Source organism: Drosophila miranda, chromosome 4, assembly GCF_003369915.1.
Source record: "Drosophila miranda strain MSH22 chromosome 4, D.miranda_PacBio2.1, whole genome shotgun sequence".
In the NCBI taxonomy this organism is placed as follows: Eukaryota; Metazoa; Arthropoda; class Insecta; order Diptera; family Drosophilidae; genus Drosophila; species Drosophila miranda.
The window spans coordinates 14,207,003-14,227,562 of NC_046677.1; the positions used below are offsets into that span (position 1 = coordinate 14,207,003).

The following is a 20,560-nucleotide window of genomic DNA, read 5'->3' on the forward strand; positions in this document are numbered from 1 at the left end:
ATGAGTATCGCGTTGCACTTGTCTGTACTGTTGAATGTCGCTGGAAAAGGCACTGTTTACGGTTGGGTTTCGCTTCGCGAAAACGTGAGGGAAGCCATTGTTTATGTTCCCACGGTTGTTGGATAAATTTCAAGGTAACCGAGAATCTAAGTGACGATATCAACAGATCGACTTTACGTTCGCTGTTTACATATCTAGGGGGAAATTCTTTCAGTGATTTTGTTTTATAAATATGTATGTATGTACGTACATACATATATATATATATGGGGGGATATTCCAACTCCACGATGGATCTCCAAACAGTGATCTTTCATTTTTTCCAGGAATACCTGACACTCTATAATGTTCCAAAGTTGAGGCTTCTAATTCAAAACATTCCTTCCAACTGCTGCAGGGCGAACCTGTTGCCCACCTTCCACATTCCATCTGGGGTTCCGCGAAACTCTAGGGGATTGTACTCCATCTCCATCTCAAGCCTTATTAAGATACATTAGTTCTGTATATGTAGAAGAGTAGCTTTTGGCTTGCACTCATTACTCATTCGCCTCTTTACATAAGTCCCAAAAAAACAAAAATAAGGAAAAAGAAAAAAGAAAACGAAAATGAAATCTGCCGAATCGGCGGAAAGAAAACACCGGACCAAAGAGAACAAAAAAAATACAATACTCTAAAATGAAATATGAAAAGAAAGAATTATAAAAGTAAAAACAATTTGAATGCACCTGTGTGGCGACACCACTACCTGGTTCTGGCTTCTTGGATTGCTGCCACGGGCAGCGGGGGCTAGCAGCGGGGCTCTGAGGCGGGCTCAACCTTCTGGTAAACGCGAACGCTCCGTGAAGGTTGCCCCAGAATAGCTTCACCCATCTCCCTGCCCCCTCCCCCTACCACCAGTACCGGGAGTATCGGGGAGGGGAGACCACAGTTCTTTTTGGGGCAAAATCAAATTCAACCAATTTGTAATGGCCCGGAATTGAAGGAAAAGGCAAATGTCTTCATATGCTTCATGCTAAGGCTTCCTCTTCGTTCTGTCTCTTTTTTATGGGCCACAGCCAATGAACCAGATAGACATCCTGCGTGGCCCACACACAGAACCACCCGTGCGCCCAAACCCATTCAGAGCGCTCTGGACTAGTGTTCCGACTAGAAGATACCCGGCACTCAGGTTCGTATCACAATTTATCACAATACATTTAAGCAGAACAAGATTAAAGGGAAGACATTGTTTTTTTTATTGTTCCAGGTCGCCAGATCTTCATTAAAATTGTGGATAGGAAGTGATCCACGGCTGTTGATCCTTATTTGCAGCCTATCCTTGCAGCCTACACTTACAGGGTATGGACACAGAGGGGGAAAAACAGAAATGTGATTTAATTTATTATTACAAACGTTAAAGGAGTCGAGGACGAAGACGTCCCTGGACAGGGTCCAGACAAAGTTCGGATCTGTGGAAGGGATAGGGGGGTCGAAAGCGATTTACGGCAGCGCATCAATTCAACGGCAGAAGAAGGACGCGGGGACTGGCAAATGAGTTCCATTTATATCATTGGTCATTACGGAAATTATGCGACGCCGAAGCAGCTCCAGCCCCCAGCCACCGGCCCCAGAGTAGATATACTGGGCACGGAAGCGGTATAAAACGATAAAGATACATTGCAAACGGAAGTCGAAGTATGAAAATCGCCTCTGGGACGACGACAACTGCATGGCAAAGGATATACGGTATGAATGACACTGGACAAGCAGACGGGTCGGCACTGGCCTGCCCACTGACACGGACTGGGGTGAAGTCGTAAAAAACAGCAGAGCAGCCCATCAATAAAAAACGCAAGACAATGGACCGTGCCCTGAGGAGCCCTCCGCCCTGGGGGAGCGTAATCCATGGGAAGGACGAAGGAAGCTTTAGACTCTCTCAGAAGATGCCAGCCCAGAGATTAGAGCTGGGAATAAGTCAGTGAAAAAGGAAGTGACGCGATCTCATTGTTGAGATTATGCTTGGTCTATTATCAACAGCTGTGCGGCTGTTCCTTATACCAGACCTAAGGAAAACACAGCCCATCTTATTGATTCGGAATGCCTGTCAATTAAATCAAGCTGCTGAGTAGGTAAAGAGGAAATTCCCATACGTGTATTCTCTGAAGGGAATCGTAAGGAATTCCAAGTCGACCCAGCGATGTCTGTACGTCTGTTTTCATGCAAATTGGTCTATCAATTTTAACGAATAGAAAACGGTGCGGGGAGTATGCCAGATCGAATCACTAATTCGACAGCTTCTGCTATAGGAACGATCGGTCGAAAGGCAATATCACCTGCTCAATCCCAACGACAACCCCCTTCAAATCCTCTTTCAAAGAGATGCTCTGGTCGTCGAAAACAAGCTTTCCGATTGGGTTAATACAAAAAAGTGGTGTACAAACGAGCTGTTACAGAAGTTAGTTATAGTTTCCTACGTTTCCCCGAATGCCCATACTCGTTCGTCAATGATTGATAAGCTTTTGGCCAAAAACTTTTTGGCACTTGTCCTTTGACGCGATAAATTTCCCTTTTCAGCGCTGCCAAAATGAGATTTACGAGCATATTTTGGAAAAACTTTCCCCATAACAGAACTGCGACTGAGCTGAACAAAGCGGCGACTAATGAGGGCTTGAAGGACCGCAGAACAGAGTATTGGAAATCTTCATTAAGCTAATGAGTGGCTGCCCCTGGAATGACGGCGCAAATGTTTCGAATGGGAACTGATGTGTTAACGATTTAAGGTTAAAGTCAGATCGCAAAATGGGAACAAAACAGAGCCAACACTGGGAGCCCCCAGCTCCCTCCGTCAATGTCAGAGGTACGTGTGCGGCATGCAAAGCAAAGAGGAACACGCGACAGACACGGTGAAAGAGGAACAGAGAACAGAGGAAGGAAACAGAGTAGCAGAGTAAAAGTAAAGAGCCGGAGGAAGCCCCCCAATCATCCGGCCATGCGATTACATGTGTGAACTATCGATTGAATTAAGACAAGCCGAGCAGGGGCCGGAGGGTCTGGTCTGACGACAGACCCGGAGATGAGGCAGGGACAGCCACTTAAGCGTGTCGCTTGACGGTCGTCGTGCGGGGCTCGATGCTGGCTGGTCCTCATCCACTTGAGGAACGTAATAAAAAACGCACCATCCCCCCGCACCGGACCTGCTAGAGATTCCCCCTGTCCCATCGCATCGCATCGCATCGCATCCCATTCCATCTAATCCAATCCCATAGCCACCGCTCATCAAAGCCGTCACACGTCGCAGTGCAGGCATAAAAAGAGTGCCCCGAGTACGCAGCATAATCAAACGGTGTGCGGACCATAATAATGTTGACAATCATCCCAGTTGGCCGAGATGGTCCTGGCTCTGCCGCCTGCCCCTAAGCACTGATTATGCCCGAGATGAACTTAGCCCCATGGTCATGACAATTTACCGATTGTCATTGTCGTGTCTATAAATTTTGTTTGACAAGAGCCCATCCCTGTCCCCCAGCCCGGTGCTCTCCGTCCCATCCACACTCGACATCCACTCAAGCTGCCTGAATTCACTCGTGTCTGGCCTCCGGCTGCGGCAGATCCGGCGGACGGAGAGACGGGAGAAAGACTTTCGGGCGCCGGCGATTTGCATCAGAATTTCATAATTATTGTTTAATCTGCACTTGAATCCGAAGAATACCGAAATGTCGCAGAGCTGAAGAGAGAAATATATTGAATAGCCATGAGTTGGGCGGCAGTCCAAAAGTCCAAGTGGAATGGAGAACCATTGAAGCCAGATTCTAGCAATAGGCTCTCCATGGAGAACCATTTTTGCTTTACCGAAATGTTTCGCACTTATATTTATTTAAATGGCGGTTAGAAGTGGTTTCCCCTCGCTTTCCCTTCGCTTTTTGACTTCTTGCATGCGCCGATTTCATGACCGAAAACGAAATCCGACACTTCCTGCTGGACAAGAAGCACGCTGGAACCAAAATAAATAATACAGAATAAAAAAGAACGAAATGAAAAGAGCTCGGAATAAAATGGCCACTTGATGGGCAAATAATACTCGTAAAAATCAGATTCGACAAAAATTGTTGCGCAACTTGGTCGATCGGGTTGGGTTGTGGTCGTCTCAGTCTCATTGCTCATTGCTCATTCGAGGGCTCAAAGACGACCGCCATCGCTACTGAGGAGAAGGAGTCGGAGAGGGGGAGGAGGAGGAGAAGACAGGAAACTCATATAATCCAAATAATAAATAAATTCAAGACCCAGAGTGCTAAAAGACGCCCGAACCCCAGCCCGGACCTCAATCAGAGCCAAATCTGAAATGCGATGAATACAAACAAACTTGAAAAACTAGAGTTTTATTAATGAAAAATTACACGGGCCAACACTGATCCATACCCACATCCAGATCCAAAACCGATCTGCTGGCCGGATCGACTCTTTACCGAATTACGCCGCCTGATGGGCCCTTGGACTGCGACTCAGAGCCAGATCCAGAGCCAGAACCAGAGCCAGAGTCAGAGTCAAAGGCGGTGGTCTCGGTCCCCTCTTTGGGACCGCTTCTGATGTTGTTGATCTTCATGTTGATGATTGTAATTCGATGCTGCAGCTCCATCGACATAAACATGGGCATCGGCATCGGCATCGGCATCGCCTCCTTCTGCTCCTGCATGCGCCGTTACGCGACCCCTGTTTGTTGATAGTACTCGTAGCTTGGGCCACTCCGGAGATTGGATTGGACTGGATTTGTTTATGTTGATTCTGGCCCGCTTTATCAATGCCGACAGACCACACAGCGTATGCAGTTCTGTGAAAATGAGGGGGTGTTCGCGATCGCCTCCACTAAGGGTGCAAGCTGAGATCGAGCCAAAGGGTTTTTCAGCAGAAAAAGAAAGAAGCCCGATGTGGGGCAATAAATGAAGATCGGCCAAGCTATGTATCATGTAACGAGCACTTTATTATACTGGTAAATCAGTAAGTCGTACGATTTTGGATCCGGCGAAAGCCGTTTGTGGGGCGGACACTTATGATTCCAGTACTTTCAAAGACACAAGACAGCTGTTCAGTAAATACAGATATGCGTATATTATAAAGATTTGGACTGATCTATTTTTACTTGGGCTGACGTTGCACTGTGATATTGTACCCAAGTAAAACTGTGATAAGAATTAGTATCCACAAATTGTGTTCTGTACTGTTCTTTTAAGTATAGTTGGTATTGAAATTAATGATCAAAGATGATTCATCAGGGGTGGGGTCCTTGTTAAACTCAGCAACCACGTTTTTTACTGTTGTTAGAATAAAGTAAGATTTCACCTGACTAGAGTCTAGTTTGTTTTTTAAACAAATAAATAAGCATGGTAAGCAGAATAAGTAAGCATGGTTGGTTATTTTCCCCGTGTTCCTCCGTTTCGGAGTGTCAAAACTCCTCTGGTGTCACTGAATTGTACACTTGTACATACATACATGATCAGAGACGAAGGCTACGACGGCTACGGCGGTCTACCCCCGTCTATCCGGCTATTTCAAGTGTGTACATTATGGCTGATCGAAGCGTGCTTTGTTCAGAACTTTACCATATAATTAGAAGTTTTGCTTATGACTGTCCATCCTTTATCGCTTTTCGTATCATTTAGTGGATTTAGATTTAGTGGAGGCCCATCTCTTCCTTCTGACTAGACCCGGCTCCTCGTTTCCAGAATTTAGGATCCCTGCCATAAATTCAATCAATTGCGACCTGCTCCTATTAGGCTTACTCATTATGAATTGAATTCCCTTCAGTCGAAAATACATACATATGTACCCAGGAAAAGTACACTTGGGATTGTAATTTTTTTAAATTAGATTTATTACTAACTTGATTTATGCACACTTATCGACTACTCACAATGTTTCTTTAATTTTAATTTATTTATAATTTCTTGCATTCAGTATTCGGTATTCGGTATTCAGTATTCGTCCTATTCTTGACATTTCACAAAGAGAGAGACTCGAATGTTTCCCAAAAAAACTTAAATGTACAGAATTGGCGTTGTATCTTCGTTTTATTTAAATCGGTGTGTGGGTGTGTATTTACATTATCGTCTGCAATGAGCTCTTTCTTCGTTTTCATTATTACATCGTATAGGACTTGTTTGTTCAGTTTAGTTTAGTTTAGTTTTGATTTGTTTCGTTTTGCTTCAGTTTCACTTTTTACAGATTCGGCTTCGAGTGTGGTACTATTTTGTCAGTGCAAGTACTTGAAGTATTTAACCGTAATACAACCTTTGTTTAGTATGTGTATGGCTCAGGGCGGAGGGTGGAACGAAGAGGAAAGAAAATACAGAATCGCGGCCTCTAACATCAACATTACAGCTACCCTTATTTCGTCAGTTATGATATCTATTCGCTCCTGCTCGCTTAATACTAGGGGGGAAACTAAGGCTAGAACTAATCAACAAATAAGCGTGTGTTCCTAACTCGTAATTTGTAATTGTAATTTTTAATCGTAATACAATGTAGCGATCGGTAATCAGAACCTGCAAATGATTCTCCACTCTTCCCTTTTTCGATTTCTATTTGATTTTGCTTTTCGTCTTTATACAATGTTTGTTCTCTATACAAATGCGTTTTTTTTTTCATAATCAATAATCAATTTTTGCCTATAGTCAGGCTGATAATCAGCAAAAGTTCCGTCCAAACATGCCCACTCTCCCTGATCTCTCTCTCTCTCTCTTTCTCTATCTATAGCTTTAAAAGATTTCAAACTTAAATGTTAACGGAATTTATTGTCACAATCCTAAAAAAGAGAGAATTGGGTTAGGCTTATGGCCACAAAACTAGATAGAAGAAAACTCCTGGGGGAAAATACCTTTTGGAATCAGTTCCATTTAGCCATTCAGTTGGCCAGCTGCTGGGCGGCCCACTGGTGGCCGCGATGCGAGGCTGTTGAGGAGGACGAGGTGGCTGCCGCCAGCTGGCGTCATAGGTAGAACTCTGGCGAGTTCTGGCTGTCGCCAGCTGCAGGCGGACCACCTCCTCCGGCAGCACTGATCCTTTGGAGACGCTGCATGAGCGCGTCCCGCTCTTGGCACACGCGCGAGTACTCATGCTTGAGACGGTGCAGGTCCTGGTTGAGCTGGCGATTGGCCTTCTCCAGCTCGTGGCGTTGGTGGAGGCGCTTGGAGCGGCAGTTCTGGGCGTAGCCGCGGTTCTTCAGGGTGCGCCGCTTCTGCTTCAGACGCACCACCTCCTCGCGGGGGCAGCCGTGAAGCCGCTTGTTCAGCTCCCGCACCGTCAGCGTGGTCAGCATGTCGTCGTTGATGCAGTCCTCCAGCGTGGCGGTGCTGTACGCTCCCGAGCAGGTCCTGGGCGACATGTTGTTCGAGGATCTCGTCGAGCTGGCCGACATGGGTCGGCAGGGCTGGAGGGCCGCTCGGGTGAGCACGCAACCCCCTCCCACGCTGCTGCTGCCGCTGCTGATGTTGCTCGGAACCTGGGGCAGGCAGGTGGGCGTGACCGAGCCGGAGGCTGCCGCGTACGTTGCCGTGTGGGAGTGGGCGTGTGGGTTCGAGTGCATGTTGATGGGGGCCAGGTCGAGGTTGTGGAAGTGGTGATGCGGATACTTGGCCTGCTGGAGCACGACCTGGTGCGGGTGCGGGTGCGGGTGCGGGTGCGGGAGCGGGTTGGGATGCGCGTGGGGATGGCCGTGCGGATATGGATGCGGATGGGAGTGCGGATGGTGTTGGCTCTGCATCAGCGGCTGTCCGTGGTGGTGATGGTGGGCGGCGGCCGCCTGCAGGGCGTAGTCCCGCTGGCGATCCCACTCCTCGGCCTCTTCCTGGGAGCCGGGATAGGGCAGCGGCCGCAGATCGAGGGGCTGCTGGTCAGCACGTATGGAGTTGGTCAGCCACATCATTTCGTGGCTCAGTCCGGCACTGACCACTGGCGGAACTTCCTTCCTACAGCTACTGCTGCCCGTCGGCGAGCCCACAACGGGCGGAGTCTCCGGCGGAGTGGAGGGCACGCCGCCTGGCACTCCGGCAGCCGAAGAGGAGGATGTGTTGACCAATATCGCCTGGCCGGGCATCGGGCCGTACTGCTCCGGGGGTGGCGAGAGGGGTTGCAGCCGCCGCTCATCTATGTGCCACTGGTGGCCCGAGAAGGAGCGGAGCTTGATGTGCGGCGATGGTGACAGCTCCTCGGCAACGGCTGGCTCTGGGACAGCCAGGGCCAGGGGCTCCGGCACCACCTCGTCGGGAACCGGTGGCTCCCCATGCACAGTGGTCCACTTTACCGCCACCGGCTGCGGCGGACTGTGATCCTCCCGTTTCACGTGCCCGATGGCGGCGGCCACAGCCGCGCTGTTGTTCGCGTTGCCGTTGCCGTTGGCGTTGCTGCTGCTGCTGCTGCTGCCGGCAGCCGGCACCTCCAGGTGGTGCAGATCGAACTCCTGCACGTACGTATCGGCTATAGTGGGATCTTCCATTTTCATTGGATCGACCGCGACCAGCCGGTCTCACATGCGAGGGTCGGGGCAGGGTCAACTAGGACAACTATCGGGGCTTTCGGGGGCCCACTTCGCACTTAGCACTCGGATACTCGTACCGTGTCGGGCCGAAGTTTTTCTTTAATCTATCTTCTTCCTTAAATTTTCCTCGCTTTTCGAGTGTTGATCACTTTGGGCACTATCTTTTTGGCATTATCTGTGTGCCTGCTCTCTCTCTCTTACTTTCTCTTTCTATTGCTCACTTGGAATTTATTTTGGATTTTTTCGCGAACGCGTTCTGCCGCCCACTGCGTCCAATTTCAAAGAGTTAACGGTGGCGAATGAGTCTGGCTCTGGCTCTCCGTCTGGCTGATGACTGAAGGGTGGCCCTGGGCCGAGGAATGGCCGCGACGCGCGCAGCGCCTCAATTTTATATACATGTACGAGTGTAGTGTGTAACGGTAAAGCTAAGAGACACGAAATGCAAAAACCGAATGCGACGACCACGACAACAGCTACATCGGCAGCTCGAACGCCATTCGCTGGTGGCTCGTTTGACTCCTGGAACTGGAATTGGAAATGGTACGGAACGTATGGCGAAAAGCTCGCCCTGCCGCCACCGCACACTTGTCGACAGCAGCAGCAGAAACAACACCAACAACCAGCAATCGACGAGAGCCAGAGCACCAACCAAGCGGAGAGAAAGAAAAGCCAACTGAGAAAGCTCCGCATCTCGGTGCTGTGCACAGTGGGGACAGAAGCGCAGAAAATGGACTCTATGGGACACTATTCTCCAGTCACTGCATTCTGCCCTATTCTGGCGTTACGTTTCATTCGTACGACAAAACGTAAACAAATAATGGTCTACTTGAACTAATTAGCGCTATACTTACCAAAAACAAATAATGACAACAATACATAAGTACGGTTTTAAAGATATAAGCCAAAATGCGACCTGACGTTACGTTCCCAAGAACGAATTCGGTTTTTGATGTTGGGGTACATAATAATAGGGTATTACATAAATATCAATATCATTTTGTTGGCGAGGATGCCTTTGCCTTAGAATCGAAGCTTGAACTTTAAATCCAACATTCGGCCCACTGTGCAGGAGCATAAACTTCGGCTTGCTCTCTATCTCTCATTTGGGTTTGGTTTCGTGTGTCCCCCTTCCCGCCTCCCGTCGGCGACTCCATCCGCGTTCTCCCCTGCTGCTGCCCTGCCGTTGCCTCTGGCTGGGGTCAATTTTGGTGGTGGAATAGCTGCTGTTGTGGGTCTGTTCTCTGAAGTAGGCGTTTTTGAATTGCCATGGAGCGCATAAAAAATGGCACACACACACATACAGTCGAGCTTACATAGATACATATACACATTATGCTGCCTCGGCTCCGCCCACTTGGCCATATCTACGAGTATCTATGTACATACATACTTACTTATGTGTGAATGCTTGTACGTACCGTCTGGCCCTCTCTCTCTGTGCCCTCTCTACACACACATTCCTACATAGCCGCTTCCGCTGGCCATCGCCGCAACGGAGCGGAGCGTCATCGTTTCCAGTCCCATTTAGCTGGCCATCGTTTGGTTGGCGCTCAATTGGTCCGGACTGGAAGAGCCGAGGGGCTGTGGTCCCATCCATTGTTCCATTTTCCAGTGCATAAGTCAATGCGAGATGTTTTAGCCCTGATAAGTCGCTCGATTTGTTTTGGCTCGTATATAATACGCGTCTCTCTCTCTCTCTTTCTCCATGGATACACGTAATGTTGTGTGTGTGAGAGTATCTGTGTGTTTGTATATCTGTTTGCTCTGTGTAAAGGATTTCAGAGTGCACAGGTGCATTTACTTGCTGAGCCAGCAGAAATGGCCCCGGATACCTTACCAACCTTCTTCTGTCCTCCGCCGCCCTCCGCATCCGCATCCGCACCTCCATCCCCATCCTCCCATCTTCGACATGAGTTTTTCATGTTTTATTTTAATTTGGACCTGGTTTTTTTTTTGTTTTGTGCAAATGTTTTGTCTACGTTGGCCAAACAGATTTCCGTGATGTAATATTGTTGTGAGATATGAGCTGGGATTCTCTTTTGTTTGTGCAACAAGTTCAATTTTGCTTGAAGGGCCGCCCGGAAGGAGCAGAAAAAGTGGACTTTCAAAAATGGTGGCTATTTAAGTCACGATACATTTTCGATACGTTATTTTAATATTATAAATATATGCCATACATATATACGATTTATGTAAGTATCAGGCAGATGTGAACTTATTATTATGTTATTATTATTTATTAAATGTTCAACTGAAAACCTTTATACAAAATGTAACCGGTTATTAAATATCTTTAACATCTTTTTGTTAGATGGTTGTTCGATTTTGAAACTTTAACTGTACAAATTCGAAAACATTGCCTGTCATAGAGTCCGAATATGGAAATTTCTAGATCTACCCAGTTGCCGGCTACAACATAAGAACCACTCCACTTGTTAACTCTTTTTGCAACATAAATAAACATACAATTTGCTGTAAACATTGCATTATAGAAAAATGCTTGAGACTGCATGTATTTGGTTAAGTCTTTCCGTACAACAAAATGTATACATTTAATAAAAACATTTCAGAAATCCTCACTTTATTTGATTTTTTTTTTTCTCGCATACGAATTTTCAATAACCGAAACTCATTTCCCCAAACGGGCCAAAAGCTTGAGAACTATTCTCGTATTTGGTTAACTTGTAAGCCACAAAAGTGACCACAAAAACTTTCATTTGGCTGCTTCTGTAACTGGGTTATCTTCCCCCTTCGGACCATCAGACCATCAGACCCGCAGCCTCTTATTCCCCCCTGTCACACCCATTCTCCACGCAATTGTTGTGTCGGGAAAAAATTGGGAAAGGGCGGATGGGAAAGGGAGTAGGAGTGGGAGTGGGAGGGCAAGGAGGCATAAAACATGCTTCTCTTCTGCCAGCAGGAAAAACATAAAACAAAATCAAATCAAGTTTGGTGGGTGGGAGGTGGTTGAGTACTAGTCTTCACTGAAGCTTGTCAGAATTAAATTGAACACAATCGAATTATCCTCTGAATGCTCCATTTGGCTGCCTGCGCTGATTTCTGACGAAAACTGGGGTACGTATGAGCAGGACCACGAGGAAGACAGACCATACATATACATATTCATATAAGAAGAGATTTTTTCAGAGGGAGAGAAGGAGAAAAAGGCGGCTAGGACTACTCTTGCTCCTGCTCCTGATCCTGCTCTGTGGCAGCACTTGGGCATATTAAAAAGGGTTAAAGGTGTGCAAATATTTATCTGAGGCCAATTAAAAATACTTTTAATAACCAACTCGAGGCGAGTCAGAGCAGTGCGCGGACGGAGTCAGCCACGTGCTAGCCAAGTTTTCTCCAATCTCCATCTCCCGCCACTATTTGCCTTTAACCCTCATGCGGGAAAGTATGCAACGTTATATTTCCATCTCTGCTCATTTGCAATCGATTCGATTCCTGGAATTCAAATACAAGTGCAAATATTTGAACGCGATTCCTTTCAATTGCATTTCAATTGTTGATGATGATGATGCGGACTCCTCTCATCTCGCAATTGACAATGTTTATTACGCCGGATTAGGCAGCATTACTCGTACGACTTACAGAAAAAAGACGCTTATTCTTGGTCCTGATGTGATTGACTGTGCCAGGCGGTCTGGTTGTCCCTGCCACCCTGCCACCATGCAGCATGTCTGCCCTGCCCACTGCACTGAGAAAATTGAGTACAATATCTTCGATGATATTGTAATAAACCCTCTTTTCAGCGTGTTGTCAGCTGACCTGCCTTATATACATTGGTTTTTTGACCTCGTCCTGCACTTTGGGGGCTCCTCCGTCTTGCACAACCGCAATATTCCTATTCATAGAAATTACATTCCATGCATCCACATTTATAATCTACTTTATACTATATAAAGACGATATTTTCTCCCAGTGTATGGTGGCTGCGGTTTTAGATCATCGCTTGGAGTGCAGTGCACTTTAAGCATGAAGTAAAGTCGTGTTTTATCACAAATAATTTCCGGTAAATCAACAGAAAATCGATTGGAAATTCAACACCGTACAACACAAATGGGCAAAGCGTTGACATGTGCCGCACTTCTCTTTCTCACCACTCTTAATATCCCTCGCCGCATACCCATATCAATGCCCCCTTTCGTTGCACATCTCTGCGTGAGTGCAGCCCGCCCTGGGGGTCGGTGCCAGGCAATGAAAAATTTCCTCTTCAACGGTCTTCGCTCGGGTTTAATGACATGTGCAAGAGCAGAAGGATCAGAGCCGCGCAGAACAGACCTTGCCCCTATGGGATACAAGTGTTTGAGGCCTATGCCTGCTGAAACATGCTCTCTAGGTCCTAAACAGTGGTATTTTCTTCAATAAAGGTTTTTTTGACGGTATAAGCTAGAAGCAGAAACATGTCACGGGCAGAGTCTTGTAACTAAAGTCACAAGATCGTTGGAAAAGCAAAGCATTAATATTGGTCCCTCGATTTACTCCACGAATTGAAGTTAAATCTTTCTCCAATAGCTCCTTGTTTTTATCGAAACTGTAATCTGAAAACCATTGATGGGGAATCTCAAAGGATTTTGTATCTCTTATTTGTCAACATATCCAGATGTCTATCCCTCTTAATGTTTCAATTTTGGATAATCCACAATGATTTCCTTGGACACACACGGGTCAATGGCAGCAAGAGGAAAATAAATTTGCCATCCATTTATCAACTTGGGAGGTCGGGCCAGTCCTTCTCTGAGCAAACAGGCAGCGTTCGAGGTCGTGGGTGTCCTGTGATCTGTGGTAGTATCCGTGGTGTCTGCGGTAACCAGGGTCATAACGAGCCACCATTTATTCTGTTTACACCTTCGCCTCAGGCGGAAAGACGCACGGAGTCAACAAATTGACAGCAAATATTTCAATTATTCTGCTCCGGACTTTATTTATGAAATCAAAAGGACCAGTTTATGTCTGTTTACAAATCGTTGGACATAATTTATTTGCTGCCATTGTTTTGGTCCGGCTTCGTGCCTGCCAATCGCTGAATGATAAACTGCTTTTGGTGATAAGCCACGATACCACGACCCAAGGCTACCCAAGGCAACCCAAGGCATCTGGGTACTCAGGGGTGTGAGCGAGGGGTTGCTGCCCTTGCCAGATCATTAGGAAGCAATTATATGTTTAGGGTTGCGTTACACCCCTCTATTCGCCCTATCTCTCTCTCTCTCTCTCTCTCTCTGTCACTCTCTTGGACACTCTTCGGGAAGAATTGAAGGTCAGGTACGCGTACGTTCTGTCAGATGTCAACGAATGTGAGTGTGACAGTGCAATGGATTGTTGACAGCTGCGGCAACGCCCACAAATGTGTTGTCTGAATAATATGGTTAATTTCGGAAGGGAGGTGTAAATTGCAATTGGCAAGTTCTTAAAGGGAACGAATCTCGTTGTTTATTATAGAACATAAAACATACTCTTATGGCGTTAGCCATGTCATTGCCTTGAAAAAATTTCTGCGTGTGTTATTCAATTTTATGAAATATTTCCATTTAAACGTCCATTATTAATATTAATAATTGACCTTCGCCAATAGGGTTTGGAGATGTTTTCTCAATCGGTACATGCGTCTATTGAATTATCATTTATTGGGCAATTAAGTCATGGATAATGAAAGTACCTGCATAAGTCCTGTCTGTCTGCTTGTCATCATCTTTAGTGGTGAACAGGTTGACCATCAGCGAGAGATATTTCTTTGCTATGACGTTGTTAGCGACTCGAATACGAGATATGTGAGACGCAGAATGATTAAAACTCTTGGAGATATGCATGTGAAAAGTGTATGTGCAGTATCCCTTCAGAGTGCACTGTCGAAAGTCCTTAGGAAATATGTACACATTTATCGGCGTCCATCATTGCCAACCAGAGGAGTGTCCGTCCACTGTCCACATCCGTCTGTGGTGTGGTGCATCGTATGGTGACAGTTCTGTGTGCCATATGTTGGAGTTGAGGATTTCCTTAGGGCTCCGTCCTTCTCCACTTTCTTTATTTTTCAATAAAATTCAAATAAATTCAGTTTGCAAGCCATAAATTATGTCCAGTTCAGTCCTGACTCACATGTAAGGCGAGACACGGAGGGAGATACGCACACACACTCACACGTGTTACCAGAAGCCAACTAATAACGGGACATTGGTCGTGCCTCCCAAAATGTAGGCTATGGGATATGTGCTTTTTCTGTATGTCTGTGTGTGTGTGTGTGTGTGTGTGGGTGGGTGGTCGTTCGTTTTTTCTTCCGACTGCTACTGTCCCCCCATAAATATTTGCGCAATAAATTTTTTAATCTTGTCGCTTTAATCGCACAAATGTCGCTGCCTTTTATACGCACAAACACACACACACACACACATACAGATTATGGACCCCTCAGACCTCTCTCCGCGTTAGCAGCAAAATCAATTTCACTATCATTGACCAAAGGGCAGGTCTGAACGAGTGAGGGAGAGCGAAACTTTTTTACTGTTTGTTTGTGAGCCCTGGCACAGACACAGACGGCAACAACTTCCTGTGGGGGTGTGTGTGGGGGTCAGCAGGGGTAGGGCAAGACAACGGGATTCAATAAAAAATATCAAACATATTTGTAACGGTCAGAGGAATCACACATACTTTCCCTTCTGCCTATCCCGTCCCCCTCACACACCCACAGCATGCCGCGGGTCCTGGCTACGAGTGCAAACATATTTATGGTCGCCGACTGCATTTTATGCGTTGTCCAACACTCAATTACCATAACGGGAACAGACAGCTGTCTCCTTCCCGCACCTACAGTGATTTTGCATAGAAAACACATAAAACGAACATGTCATCGGAGGCGTGGCGAGGCGTTGTGTGGCTGGAGCTGGAGCTTCCTTGACCGGAACAAATTCAGCTTGTGGGCTCGTTTGCTCATTTGATTTGGTTATGCCGGGCCAGATTGTTATTGTCATCGGCCTTTGATGTGACCACTCTACGAAGTGGCCGGGTGTATTCTTGCGTTTGTGAGGCCGGCAAATGTGCGAAGCATTAAAATTGATGTCAGCTCCGACCTCAAATTGTTGTGTCCTCCTCATAACCTCAAACGAGCTATGAAATTTAGAAGATTTTATTTCGAGTTTTCATTCTTAAACTACCGGATAGACTGAGAACTGAGAAAGCCTACATTATCCTTATTTTCAATATCCATGCTTCAATTTTCTGTTTAGGTACAGACTCCAGCTGTAAATCAAGTACATCCACTTTCGTATCTTTCATAATATTAATAAGGAAACCATCATCATCGCGTCCTAGTCGAAAATAAAGCCCAACTGCTCCATATCCTTTTGCACACTGCTACCAGTGCATTGATCTTTCAGCATGTCCAACCAGAGCGTGTAAGAGTAATCCTCATGCAATCCACCATATCTAAGGGGCACACGAAAGAGACGTAAGAGCTATAGCCACGAGTATCACGAGTTAAAGATATTTAGGTAGACTTACCGCTTGGGCAGATGCTCGGGAGCGATGTACTTGTGCAGGGATCTCATATCACTGCCATGGATGTAGAGCCGCTCTCTCATGGCAGAATTAAGGAAGGGCTTGAACATCTTGAACCCCGCATTGAAGACCCAATTCTGGTTCACAATATGCAGGGCAGAGGTACGAATTGGCATGGAGGTCTTCAATAACAACGAAAATAGTTTCATATCTATCATTTTTGGCCCCATTTATGGTCTTGATCTGGTTCTTACCACCAACAGAGCAATCATCTTCTGTGCTACACTGGGACTAAGATGGAGTATATGTTCCAGGCCTAGATCCTTGAGATCAAAGATTCCCACTCCACCCATAATCTGAGAGATTGGCTCTAGGCTACCCAGCTCCTGCAGGACAATGGTGGCCCTAAAAATATCATCGACCGTGACGCGATTGGGTCGCCAAATTCCGAATCGATAGATGAGTATGCGGTGGCCGTGCTGATCGCGATATGGCGTCACTGTCAGGATGTCTGAATCGCCCAAATGACGCAGATCTAGGGGACGAACCTTCTCGTAGTAGCCTTTGTTGTGTTCACGAAATTTATAATAGCTGCAGAGCTGTAAAATATAATTTGGCTATAGTCCTTCGTTCGATTTTTGCTCAACAGTTAAAAAACTTACCAATCGATAGCTATTTTCGATCTTCCAGTACCGTGCACGTAAAAACTTCTCCAGATATTGGTCATCGTTACGATGTGGCTGGCATTCGTTCCGCTCTGAAGGAAAATTGATTGCTTAGTCTAGAGGAGGAATCTGAGGAATCTCGGCGTCGACCCACCCAAAATATAGCTACGAAACTGTTCGATGGTTTGTTTCTTGGTCTTTGGGCATTCGCCCTGTTCGTTGGCAATGCGACGGATGTGCTCAGGAACCTCTTCCTCGGAGACGTTTAGTTTGTGCTCGACGGCTGGCATGGCTCGGGGTCTGGTACTGCTCGTCTAAAAAATAAGAAAGCGGGAAAGCGTAAAGCTTAATTCTAATTTAGCTATTAAATTGTCTCAAGGTCTCTAAACCTCTACAAGCAGTTTCCACACGGGAGTCACAACACCAGCAACAGAAACAAAAATTATACAAACGTCAAGCTCTGGCTTAGGCCACATAACATTGTATTTGAATGCAATTAGCCTCACGTGTCTCATGGTTAGCCACATTTGGGAATTTTCAATCAACTTTGACATTGCAGCTCTCCCTCATACCCCATCCGAACTCCGAACTCCGAGCTCCCAACTCCCAACTTTTTTGGTGTGATTCATTATTTTGTAAGAATTATGGGCGTGGGGTGGGCTTTTCCTTTACCATTTGAACGTTTGTTCTACCGCGATCCGCTCGACTTCAAGTTGGAAACTTGAATCAGGCCAAATGTTCCCAGTCTCATGCAAAGTGTTGTTTGTCGTTACACATGTATGGGGACCATTCCATTGAATATTAAGTATAAACAGTACACAGAGCCGAACAGAACAACAAAGAACACCCCAGAGCTGCGATAGCGGAAAAGAGACAGCAGAGCGACTGTCAAACGAGCGATTATCGCCGGATGGAGCTGCTCCGTTGCTCTGGTGCCCCTGTCCCCTGGAACTGAACCTCGAACCGAACGATTACGTTTTCCCCAATATATTCGACCAGGCCCTGATAAGCCGGCCAGCCCACCACTGTGTTTGCTAATCAGGTCGGTGGGGTCGGTGCAGCGTCAACACGCCGATGACAGCGATGCGACCGACCCCAGCACGTACCCTACAGGTGATGATGCCACACCACAGAAATCTCAAAGTGCACACACATACATGTATGTATGTATGTGAATATCTGGAGATGTGCAAAGTATCCGTGCCAATATTTAAAAGATCTTCAACAAATTGCAACTAATTACATGGCTCACATGCCTTTCAAGACGTCTACTAACATTAACACTAAAATACCCCAGTGACACTTAACCCACTCCCACCAACTGCAGCCCGTATGCATCATCTCACAGATCCGCGGTTCAAGTGTTAATGAACTCCTTTAGTTGAAGTCGGTAATTGGCTCCGCACTGGCAATTAATTACAGCAAATGCTCAACTCAACAGAGAGCTGGATAATATACACTTATACATAATTGTAAATAATCACTAGACTCTATTTATAATGGCCTCAGAGTCAACACCCGATTTATAACCACACGGTGTGGAATCTCCACTTTCATTACCAGGTAATGGAATATCTGATACACTTTTTTGTTATTATGTATATGTACTATACATACATATATGGCATGCACGTATGTATATTTGTACTTGTATTGTACTTCTGGTATTGCCGCTTATCACGCTTGCTTCTAGTGAGCTCAAGCCAAGTTCCAAGTGGAAACTGACCAAAAGATCGTTCAGAACAAAACGTTTTATGCCCCTCTGAACAGAACTCTCGATACAAAACAAAAAAAAATATTTAAATTAAGAATCTGTATGTACGAGTGTGAAGCTGAACAAGAAAACGAAGCTGCCAGACCCTTGGCATGGGAATCTTCCATGAGATGACGTTCCGTTCCTCTAGGAGGGTGAATAATAAAGTCCATTTCGGTTTTAAGGTTGTGCTTATACAGAGAGAGGAGAGCGAGACCACATGCACTTTTCGCGAGATCTTCTGCTGGATAAGTTCAATGAGCTGCGGTGACGTCACAGAGGGGGCATTCAAAGCTACAGAATGTTCTTTGCTTTTGCAGCGAAACTGGTTTCAGATAACAGAGAAAATTGCACCAGGAGCAGGCGAAATTACGTTGATGATGTCTCGTCTTGTTGGGCAAGGTCAGTGCTAAACCAAACCTGTTCGATCGGCCATGGCTTTGGCTGTTACCTTCGACGAAGTTGGCTTTAATTGCCATTGATTGCAGTCTATCTAAATGCAATTTGCAGGTGGTTAATTGAAGGACAATTATAGGATAGTCAAAAAATATAGTTGTTAAATAAAATTGAAAAAAACTGTTACTTGACAGCAGCCAGCCAACATTACAGCCTTATGTTGCTGCAACATTGTCGCCTCCACAGCAAATATTTTCAAATTAAAAATTGAGCATCGACACCTAGCTTTAACATTCGACATCTTACATTTTCGTTTGTGTGACATGCTACATACAAAATGTAAATTCTCGGGCAGTCGCTCGACAAAAGCTGAAATGTATGAACATTTATGTTTGTGGTCAAGGATGCTATGAACATTTTATTCTTAACATTCTGATGATAATTACATCCATATGTATTTAATATGTAGCAAAATGTGTAGTCTACATTTAGTTACCATGTAGAAACGTTAATCAGAACAAATTGTTTTGCTAAGAATTTAATAATAAAATTTTATAAAACACAGAATGTTATGTGCAGAAAAGAACTGCTATAGTTTTCAATCATGTTTCATATAAGAGAGATGAATCATGATAAAACTTCTTTCACAAAGACTCTCCCTACGTATTCAGTTAAAAATAAAATCCCAGAAAATTAGCTGAATGTCGGTTAACGGTAAATTTTATGAGTTTTATTAGAGAGAGACCTAAATTAAATTTATACAAAAATATAAACAAATCACATTTGCCTAAAATGATAACCAATTTAAAGAGACATCAATGCACAACATTTTTCATAAATATACTGCCTCAACTTTTGCTGATATCTGAGTCTGAATTGATCGCCGCGAATAGTTGTTCAAAATCGACCTTAGCACCAATTGTAGGGCTTATCAAGAGCTACCTTATAATGGAGAATGGAACTGCCCATATGTACATACAGTGCCAGTGAAATAATAAATAAAGAGTATAATAACTTGTCTTATTGCCGCGAAAGTTTTACACTACTCTATGATCACCTTCCTTAAGGCGTGAGGTTTCCTTTTCCCCTAAAAATACACGTAAATCAGAATGAGCTCAATTGGCAGCCAATTGATCTAAATTCCATGTTTTTCAATTTCCAGGGGTTTTTCCAGGTTGCTTGCTCGGTAAATCCTGTCTTTCCTTTTTACTTTTAGGTCGCCTTTAACTAGTCTCTTCAGCCGATAAATGTTGCTATGGAATTGCTTGGCAATTTTGATAATTGCTTTGTATTTGATAAGTATTTGATAATACATTTGATAATTTTGTTCGGTCACTTGGCAAGCCTTTACTGTTTCTAGCGCTTCTCTTTCTTAACAAGTTGATAAATGATTAAACATCTCCATACGGCTAATGCTATTAAATAAGCCGATACAATTTTTACAGTCGGTGACTTTTCGCTTCGCTACTTAATTTACCGTGGCAAATGCCTGCAAACGGAAATTTTTTTTATTGAATACCAACTCCGTGATTGCTTTTTATTATTAGAAGCCATGGACTTAAGGACTCAAGGTGGCCGTATGGCTGAATTTGAAAAAAAAAAAACGCTGCTCGATACTTGCCTCCACTGTTGTAAGCTTGATATTTTAGCAACTGCAGGGATATGTACATTTAACTCAGTCACGGAGAAAGACGAAGAAATAAGTAAAAAAGATTTTAAGGACAATTTAAGGACATGCTTTTTTAA

The 20,560-nt window shown here is 45.1% G+C and overlaps 2 protein-coding genes across 4 annotated transcripts; both read right to left on the bottom strand.

Annotated features, from left to right (window-relative positions):
• Positions 1-6,615: 6,615 nt before the first annotated feature.
• Positions 6,616-8,859, bottom strand: LOC108163942 (transcription factor MafB). The gene has a single exon (XM_033393367.1). The coding sequence runs from the start codon at positions 8,468-8,470 to the stop codon at positions 6,959-6,961; it is 1,512 nt and encodes a 503-aa protein (XP_033249258.1). The 5' UTR covers positions 8,471-8,859; the 3' UTR covers positions 6,616-6,958.
• Positions 8,860-15,611: 6,752 nt separating this feature from the next.
• On the bottom strand, positions 15,612-18,386 carry LOC108163941 (alpha-tocopherol transfer protein). Of its 3 annotated transcripts, none has more exons than XM_017299479.2 (6): positions 18,283-18,386; positions 16,820-16,979; positions 16,663-16,757; positions 16,255-16,599; positions 16,004-16,182; positions 15,612-15,928 (listed from the first exon to the last, which is right to left on the bottom strand). In XM_017299479.2, the coding sequence occupies exons 2-6, from the start codon at positions 16,953-16,955 to the stop codon at positions 15,811-15,813; spliced, it is 873 nt and encodes a 290-aa protein (XP_017154968.1). In that variant the 5' UTR covers positions 16,956-16,979; positions 18,283-18,386; the 3' UTR covers positions 15,612-15,810. The 3 variants fall into 3 exon arrangements, with proteins under 3 accessions (XP_017154968.1, XP_017154967.1, XP_017154966.1); XM_017299478.2 differs by having other exon boundaries at positions 18,226-18,377; XM_017299477.2 differs by lacking the exon at positions 18,283-18,386 and adding an exon at positions 17,338-17,456.
• Positions 18,387-20,560: the final 2,174 nt, after the last annotated feature.